This window comes from Mustela nigripes, chromosome 2 (assembly GCF_022355385.1).
Source record: "Mustela nigripes isolate SB6536 chromosome 2, MUSNIG.SB6536, whole genome shotgun sequence".
NCBI classification, from domain to species: domain Eukaryota; kingdom Metazoa; phylum Chordata; class Mammalia; order Carnivora; family Mustelidae; genus Mustela; species Mustela nigripes.
This window is the reverse complement of record NC_081558.1, coordinates 120,392,957-120,402,788: the sequence shown is the minus strand read 5'-3', so window position 1 is coordinate 120,402,788 and position 9,832 is coordinate 120,392,957. Positions and strand designations below refer to the sequence as shown.

Below are 9,832 nucleotides of genomic sequence, written 5' to 3'. Positions count from 1 at the left end.
ACACATTTCAAAGTGGGGCTTTTTTTATTTATCTGATGTGTAGGAATCGTTCAATTAACGATTTAACCCTCAGGCAGAAGTTATAAAGTATGCAAATAGACCTCTTTCAGGGAAAGACTGGGAGATTGGCATTTCTCTCTTCTTATTTTGCACTGAGCCCTGCAGGGATAGCTGATTAAGAAATGTTTTTTGTCTTTGTTTTTGTTTACTATAGTCTTCCAGGAATGCAAACTCAAGAACTCGGGCCCTACTGGCCACCAGAGTCAGGCAATCAAGGTGTGCATCTTCTGGGTAGCAGCTACAAAACCTGGGTACCAGACAGGGGTGCAATTTCCTTTTCAGGAGACACTGGTGACCTGGAGCAGGGCAGAGAGAGAATATGAAGATGGTGAAGATAACACCTGCCAGCCTCCTCAGTCTCCAGAAAGAATTGCAGTTGACCCCTAGATGTGTGTTAAATTAGAAGCCTGACTCTCAGGCTGTAGCTTTTTTTTTTTTTTTTTTTTTAAAGATTTTATTTATTTATTTATTTGAGAGAGAGACAGTGAGAGAGAACATGAGCGAGGAGAAGGTCAGAGGGAGAAGCAGACTCCCCATGGAGCTGGGAGCCCGATGCGGGACTCGATCCCTGGACTCCGGGATCATGACCTGAGCCGAAGGCAGTCGTCCAACCAACTGAGCCACCCAGTCGTCCCCTGTAGCTTTTAAGATATGTAAATTGACCTATTTCAGGGGAAAACATTTTTTGCTGCTACCTCTTCACTGAGCCCAGGGGACTCACAACAAATCCTCACAAGCCCCTTAACAGCTGTTTCTTTGTTTGCTATAGTGTTGTAGGTCTTGTGGGCACAAGTCTCATTGGCTTTTGGGGCTAGGTGTTTTGGGGCCTGCCCTTCAGGCGGAAGTCTTAAAAGGCAGAGCACTCCATGTTGGATCCAAACACTTCTCTCCTCAGGGAGAAAATGGAACTTGGTAGTTTTCTCCCAATTGTATGTTGCTGTGATATGGTAGTGTTTACAGTCGTGGTGTGTCTCAGTCTTTCTTACACATTTCAAAGTGGGGCTTTTTTTATTTATCTGATGTGTAGGAATCGTTCAATTAGAATTTTTTTTTCTTCAGAGGGAATTGTCCTGTGTGTAGCTCTAGATGCAGTGTGTCCATGGGACAAGGTAAAGTCAGGATCCTCCTATATTATCATCTTGGACTGGAACCCAGTAAGTCTTACACTTAAGCCTATGTTTTCAACATAGAATTAATTCCCCCACTAACTACCTCTAGGTTTGTCAAGATACGATGTTTAAGTGTAAAGCACTTTGAAAAGAGTGGGGCTTTATATAAATAAAGGGATGATTGCTTTGGCTTGCCTGAATAAGTGAATTCAGAGTGGATGAGAAGAGTGTGGGTATAAGTCATCTTTCCTACTTCATGGCAAGACCTACGCAAATCTCCCTCTTGCTCAGGAAACTGCAAGTAAAGCCAATTTAGTCTAAACATTCTATCACGAGCCAGGTGCCTTAGAAGTCCCAGTATTTGTTGTCACGTTCTTTTTGAAAGAAATAGCAAGGTGGCTGGCTTATATTCCAGTTGTCTGAGCTGCCAAATGACTCTTAAAACAAAAAACAACTTTCTTCAGCAGCACACAGTGAAGTTGCCTTTCTCCTCCCTCCCCATTCTTTCATTTTAATCCTTTATAACGTGTGGTTTCCAGACTCCAAAACTATAAACAAAACATGTCTGTTCTGTAGTTTCCATTATCCAGTGCAAATTGAAAATAGAAACCATAATGTTTCTTAATCTTCTTTAAAAATTTCTTTTTACAAATAATTTATTTCCAAATATCGGCATTTCTTACATGATTTGGATGTAGTAAGGTGGAATAGAGACAGAATTCAAATCAACCTATTGCAGATAAGATTTTCCCCCTGAAAAACAGCATAATCAGGGTAGGCAGTTTCCCAGGATTTTGTGATTACTATTCTGGAGATAATACTCTGCAAATAAACATGGGCATCGAGGAAAAAGTGGTTACTACTTTTGGGAAAAAATATCTCAAAGAAATAAAGGGACACCAAAACTGTTTCTTCTCCCTCTTTCTTTCTAAAAGATGCATTTTTTTTTTCAAGCATTTACAAGAAGGTCGAATTGAACTGTATTTTTATCATGACTTAAATTGTGCAAACACCTGGGAATTAAAACTTTTAAATAGTAAGTGGAATTTGACCCTTGTTGAATATGTAGATTTGAATATTTAACATCATTTTTTCCTTGTAAGTTGTATCTTTTACGTGTTCTATAATGCCTCAAGTTAGTGTGATAATTCCCCAGTGTAGTTTCACAAGACAATATTTTCATTTACTAATAACATTTCATAGTACATTAATAACATCAACACAATCACATTCCTCTCTGTGCCAGCTTCAGGGTTATTAGAGATGTAGGGACATTTGTTACACTAAGGTAAATATCAAATATCAGTTGAAAAAGAGGGAGAATAACAGTGCTTTTGCCGCCAGCCCTAAGTTCCTTGGAGATGTATATGAATACATATGATCTGTTCAGTCTCTAAAGCATTTGCTGGTTCAGCTGTGGTGCATATGTTGGTTTTCAGACAGTTTTGGAGCATGGTGGGGGGTGATATGCATATATGAAGATCCTACATATAAGTTTTGAGGATGTCATTAAAGTTTGTTTAACTTTAATTTAAACATAGACCTCAAAGACATATAAATGATACTAGTTTATCAAAACTAGATTTTGGAAAAGTAATTAAAAATAGAGTAAAGCATTAAGGAAAATAGTAACTAAGATTTTAATGGAATTTTTCAGACTAAATTCTATTCTATTTTACTTTTTCTCTAGTTCCTAATGAAAACAACAGTTCATTTATTTTTCTTAAGTTTTCTTTAAATTCTAGTTCATTATGGGATGCCTGGGTGGTTCAGCTGGTGAAGCTTCTGCCTTTGGCTCAGGTCATGATCTCAGAGTGCTGGGATTGAGCCCCATATCAGGCTTTCTGCTCAGCCAGAGAGTCTGCTTCTCCTTCTCACTGTCCCTCTGTGCTCTCTCTGTCTCAAGTGAATAAATCAAATCTTTAAAAAAATAAAAATTAAAAAAAAATTTCCAGTTAGTTAATACAGTATAATATTAGTTTCAGGCGTACCATTTAGTGATTCAGTACTTATGTACAGCACACAGTGTTCATCATTAGAAGTGCACTCCTTAATCCCCATCACCTATTTCACCCAGCCCCTTGCCCACCATCTGGTAACCATCTGGTCATTCAGACTAAATTATATTTTAAATGAAATAAATTGATCATTAATTTTGTCTGGGGTATTACTTTAATCCCCTAACCAGATATTGATTTTCATTTACTTCTCTCTACTGTGTGTGTTTTTTTTTAATTGTGTAACATTCTGAACTGCTGTATAAAGAATTGTTTTAAAGTTTAAATATTATAACTTCTTCAACTAGGGTGCTGTTAATATTTTAGCTAAAAAAAGAAGAAAATGTTATATTCCTTTATACTATTTTGAAACATGAAAAATGCACTGATTTTTTTTTCTTCATAGGAAAGTAAAACTAGGGGTACCTAGATAGTTTAGTATGTTAAGGGTCTGCCTTCGGCTTCAGTCATGATCCTAGGGTCCCGCTCAGTGGGGAGTCTGCTTCCTCTTCTCCCTCTGTCTCTCCCCTGCTGTCTCCTTCTCTGTCTCTCAAACAAATAAAATCTTTTTTAAAAAGTGGAAAGAGGGGATCTGGGTGGCTCAGTTAGTTAAGCGTCTGGTTTCGGCTCAGGTCATGATTCTAAGGTCCTGAGATAGGAGCCTGTTGGGTTCTCTGCTTAGCAGGGAATTAAAAGGCAAAGATACCTTATAAATGTATATTTTACCCTCTGTGTTTTTGCTGCTGTGGTTACATAAGAATGTATTTTAAAAAATGGAAAAAAAAATCAGAAACCCTTAATACTGAATACTAGCATCTTTTGTGTTTTTTTCTTTCAGCTCTCAGGAGAAGTGATTTTGCAAATTGCCAATGAACCAGTTCTGCCCTTTAATGCTCTCGATGTAGCTTTAGAAGTTCAAAACAGCCTTAAAGGTAATTTTTCTTTGAATTATAGTAATTTTAGCAAATGAAAGATTGTTCAACTAATTTTTAATGAGCAATGGATAAAATCATATGCTATCTTATTAACTATGACAACACAAGACTCCCTGCCTGGAGAGGATTATCATGAGAAGGGCTTAGAAGAAATCGGACTGCCATGTCAATAGAAAAGAGGTGTATTTATGTGTGAGCACAAGACAAAATATCAGATTATAAAGGATGTTTCATCTACTTCCCTTTGTCAGAGAGATTTATAATTTCAAACTTCTATTATCCTTTATAAATTCCACATGGAAAAAATATAGATCGGATATTTTTCCAAATAAATAAAGAAGGAAGCAGGTAAGTGAGTTTGTAGCTAACGTTCAGTCAGTTCAAACAAGATTGACCCAGACGTTTCTCCTTTGGGACTGATTTCTGAGGTAGATGCCAGATCACTGAAGTGTTGGTCCACCCTAGATTAAAGGTGACAAGAAGAGAATTATTCCCATAGTTTCTATTTCAATCCCTTCATGTTTGAATACATCTCTTTCTGCAGAATTCTAATACCACCCTAATCGTTACCTTCATTTCCCTTTTATCTACATACAAAGCTTTCGCTAAGCTTGTAATTTGTCTTCATTAACCAAATACTAAGGGCAATATTGTAATTAAAAAATGTACCCACCTCTTTGAGTCACACATCTTATTGTCAGATATTTAATGTGTGATTTGTAGACATATACGTCTCAATACCAAAGTCAATATTTTAACTATAATCCTTAAGCAGTAATTCTTAGAAAATGGTCATTCATTCTTTTTTTGGGGGGGGGAGTGAATTATTCTTAACAGCCAAATATTTCCGGTATCTGTAAGTTTAATACTTTTTTTTTCTTTTTTAAATCTTGTCTATCAGGATTGCTTCTTAACCTGGAGAATACTATAACACAACTCCCCCCCTCAATGATTCTTATTATATTGGCTATAAACCATAACCCTGAAAGCAAATGAGCTGTTTAGGGTTATTTGTTCCCATATGAAGTGGCCTCAGATTGCTCTGTTTTTGGTATATTGAAGTTGGTCTCTATACAGTTTCCTTTTTTTTCCACTTTTGTCAAGCTTCTATCATAGACTTGCTTGATGCAAGGTTTCCACGAACCTTCAATTTGTAAAAAATGTAAAATATGAGTTTCTGTGAAACTCCATAAAGCAAAGTGCAATGAAATGAGGTATGCCTCTATTTTGGGCAGCATTAGAGCTCAGAAGAAATACCTGTATTTTAATGAGATAATTCAATACAATTATTCAGCCTTCAGGAGGGTTTCAAATACAGCACTGACAGAGCTGTATTTAATCAGGCTACAGCTCTAATGGGAGAGGGACAATGAATTAGATAAGATATAACTGGGAGTATGTGCAAAGGAGCACCCATGGGAGTGGACCATAGTATCTAAATTGGGCATGGAATAAAGTCAGGAAATGAAGGCAATGAGGGGAAACAGAAAGGGAGGAGGAGTGACAGATGCTACTTCCTGGTGCCATCAAAGAATTGGGAGTGAGTGAGCTAGAAGGACTCTTTTGCTGGTGGCCAGAAAATGGGATTGTTAAAAATGTGATCATACAAAGAGTGAAGACATCGGTAATGACGTTGTTCGGGCAAGGACATGACCGTGGCAGTGGGATAGGAGGAAAGGAGGCTGAGGGAAGAAGAGTCTAGAATATGTGCATTTGGAAATTGCCAAGAATTGAAACAGGAGTAATTATTATAAGAAGGAGTGACAAAACCAGGAGCAAAAAACTTCAAAAAATGCACAGTAATGCAGAGGACCCTCCTAGGGTTCTTCTAGGGAAAGGGCTACAAAGTGCCTGGGAGAAGGCACCACCCCTTGAGAGGTGGTACTCTTGTCTTGGATGCAGTATCCTTAGGAGAAAGTCAGATTTTAGTTAAAGGAAGAAGGTCCAAAAAATATCATGAAAATAAGCCAGGTTAATAATTCTTTCTTTAATAGTTATATCTAAAAGTGTGTTAGTACAAGGGGGAAAAAATAACCAAACTACGGTCATTCTACAAAGATTTCCACTGTGGGCTGATGCTACTAAGGCTAGATGAACCTCTCCCTAAAATCAAGTTTCTTAGTTGGGTGAGCCAGGAGCATTTTGGCTTCTTGCTGTTATATTGGGCTGCTTCCACTCTACGTAAAGAACTTTTCCCTTTGGTTGTCGGTTTTGTATGAGTTGTGTTTCTTTTGATGTGAGACTCCTTGGGTCTCCCTCTACTTTCACTCAGAAAGATGTGGGCAGACTTAAGATGTGCCTGTACTAGAAACATAAAACAAAGCAAAAGAAAAATGTAACAAAAACATTGATATACAAGCAAAAAAAAAAAAATTTTTACTGTGACTTGAGTGTAAATGTTTGTTCAAAGTGATATGATTCATCACCTTTAAGCTATATACATTTTTGTGTTTTAATCATCATGATTCAAAGTTATTTACTGTATATCAAGGTAAAACATCATTCAAATATCTGCTAAATTATAGGAAATTTGATGTACCTGTTCCATTTTGCGTACTCTGGTTATTACCTTATTACTAAAATAGAATAATATGCTATAATGTGTGAATAATGGACACAATTTATAACAATTAAATAAATATTTAAGTTTCATTTTAGCTACAGTCTGAGATAATTTCATTAGCTAAACAGAGTTCCTGTACCATGTTAAATGAAACATCTAATTTTACTGCTTAATACAAGCTTTAATTGTTGATATATTTTCTTATTTTGTTATGACAGCTAGCAGTGATTAGTCTTGAGTTCTCAATCACAGCTTAAAAAAAAAAAAGTGACCTTCAAGGCTGGACTATAAAATACTGTTTCTCCCTACTGCAAAGAGTTTACGTATGAAGGTCTCTGAAACCCAATTGCATTTTCAACGGTGTAATTTTTACCCCTTGACAACGGGCCATCTTGTTTATTTATTACTCTAGTTTACGGTAGCAGCAGACCATTCTCTACTGTTCTCACAACCACCAGAAAGAAGGATAATTTACCAGTGAATAATTTGTTTGAGTTGATTTATTATACAGTCTTGAAAACTCATTTTGACTGAGTGACCTTGGCTCTTAATATTTGGTCAATGCCAAACACATAATAGTTAGAGAATGAATATTTATATGTGGTACATGGAGATATAATGTAAATAGTGACTGATAAGATAACTGATATGCTTCAGGGGTACATTTTGCAAATAAAAGTATGTCCAAAAAATGCACACGCAGGGCACTGGTGCTAGTGTGCAGGCAGCAGAGACAGGTGCCAAGAATAAACGAGGTAGCACCACACCCTTGAACGTGGAAGCAGACTAAGGCCTGAGCATTTAACAACCTGACTAAATTTACTCTTTCTCACTTTATCCACTTTTTAATGTTTAAAACAGCACTTCAAAATAGCTAAGGGACTTTGTGAGTCTGATGCTTTCTGCTTAATATCTGCTCTTTTTCTTAATTGGAATTCTGTTATTTACCATTATTGTAAAACGTACAAATGACCAAATAAAGTAAAAGTCACTTTCATTTGATCTGGCTATGTACACATTTATTTAGTGCAAGCCAGACTCAGCAGGAAACAGGTTCTAACTGTGTGGCTTGTTGCCACCTTCTGATTGTCTCACTAAATGTAAAATGGTTGTTGGCAGGATTTTCTCCTGTTCTTTAAAAAACCGACAATGGTAACTTTATCTGACTTTTTCTCTTTTTTTAATTAGCTGATAATTCATTAGTGTCAATCACTTCATTGTAGAAAGAAAGATAGTATTTCATCGTCATGATGTGACTGAGCCAAGTGCGCTGTTCCTCTAAGATCTGTAGTTTCGTATTTTCAATATGTGTCAGTTCTTTTCCACAATCACAAGTGACTGAGACCCATCTGATGCCTTTTTTTCTTTCTGAGTAATTTATGATGGATGTCCTAAATGCAAAAATTATGTATGTGCTTTATAAATTGTGTGATTCTAGTCCTCAGCCCATCTATCTCCAATCTTGATTTTAATTACCACCAACTCCAACTTTGGACTGCCCTAGAAATAGTAAAGAGTGGGTACATTAGGTACCTGGCCCTGTGTCCTCCCTAAAAAATCCAAATCCATCCAATTAAAATCTAAACAATAAAATAAAATTTTTGTTCCCATGGAAATTCCAAATCACATTAGATTTCTAGTAGTTTGACCCAAACTGGCATATCTGGAAGTTACCATTTTGAGTGAACAGGACTTAAAAGCTTTCTCTCAGAAGTAGCTTACCTTGTTTGCTCAAATTGAGAGAAATTCAATAAGAAATGGGCCATCCACTGGGTACAAATTCCTAAAAATATGTTTAGTATCAATCCCCAGTATATTTTTTTTTATTTTAAGATATTATTTATTTATTTGACAAAGATCACAAGCAGGCAGAGAAGCAGGCAGAGAGAGAAGAGGAAGCAGGCTCCCTGCTGAGCACAGAGCTTGGTGTGGGGCTCGATCCCAGGACCCTGGGATCATGACCTGAGTGGAAGGCAGAGGCTTTAACCCACTGAGCCACTGAGCCACCCAGGCGCCGCCGCCCCCCCCCCGGTATATTTTTGTATGGACTGTGACTACATAACTAATTAAAATTTGTATTTCATATATTGATATCCCACATCTAGTTCAAGCAAGGTGATGGGACAACTGGGTCTGCAACAAATTCTGGTTGTCACTATAGTATCAGAATTTGTCTCCTGAAACTAGTTTTGCTTTCCTCCCACTTCTTTTTGAACTCATATTTTTATTGAATAATGTCCCTTAGTTATTATCCAGAACATGTCATCCCTTTTGTATTCCTTAGAATTATACTTTCTTTTCTTTTATGTCCTGTGTCACAATTTGTTGCTATTCCTACGGCTTCCCTTTATCATAATTTCTTTCAGTAGTCTGAGTACTTCATTCAGATTTGTTTCAAGTTTTCTTTTCAGTATCTACATTTTATATGTGTCACTACATTGATTGAAATATGGTAATGACTTCTGACCATTTTCCTACTTTCCCATCATAGTAATGGTCTATTATATTGTGAATTTTTCCCCCCCTAAGTGCATTTTAAGAGTAAAACCCTGTGCCCATGACAGAATAGTACCACAATCCATTTTTCTGTAAGTATTGCCTCTCCGGCAACAATTTTAAAGTTGTGTTTTTTTAAAAGATACTTTTAATCTTGGCTCATAATAGAGCATAAAGTATCCTTGACCTCATACTGATTAATTTTATTCAATCTTTTTTTTTTTTTTTCATTTTCTTGGCTTAACCAAAACATAATTAAACTCACACATGTTATTAAATATACAACTCCAACTTTCTGCCTCAGGAGGAGACTGGTAAAAAATAAACCACACATGAATTTAATTCATCCAGGGAAGTTTTGCTCACTCTTCCAAAGCAGCCAATATCCAGATCAGTTTCTGCACCAGGCAGACAGACACTGTTGGGAGAACTCATTCCATGCAATATGGTCAAATTCATGCTGGATTTTCATCTGTGTTGGCTAGCTGGATCCTTGGGCAATATTTAGAATATGAGAAAATTTTCAGAATGCCTTGCATACTTTTTAAGAAGTGGGCGACCTGATTCTTCTAAGTATGCCAGTTTAGTGCCTTTGGAAGAGGGATTTCTACTATATTCAGTTTAGATATAATTATCTACTGTCTTCTGGCATATTGCACTTTTAAATAATAT

General features: G+C 36.6%; 1 protein-coding gene across 2 annotated transcripts in view; it reads left to right on the top strand.

Annotated features, from left to right (window-relative positions):
- The window catches only part of NAALADL2 (N-acetylated alpha-linked acidic dipeptidase like 2), a 1,087,900-nt gene that overhangs the window by 1,024,787 nt on the left and 53,281 nt on the right, over window positions 1–9,832 (top strand). For both annotated transcript variants that reach the window (XM_059391522.1, XM_059391521.1), the window contains one exon: window positions 4,005–4,098. In XM_059391522.1, the coding sequence (XP_059247505.1) occupies window positions 4,005–4,098 (94 nt within the window). The remainder of the gene's footprint in view (window positions 1–4,004; window positions 4,099–9,832) is intronic.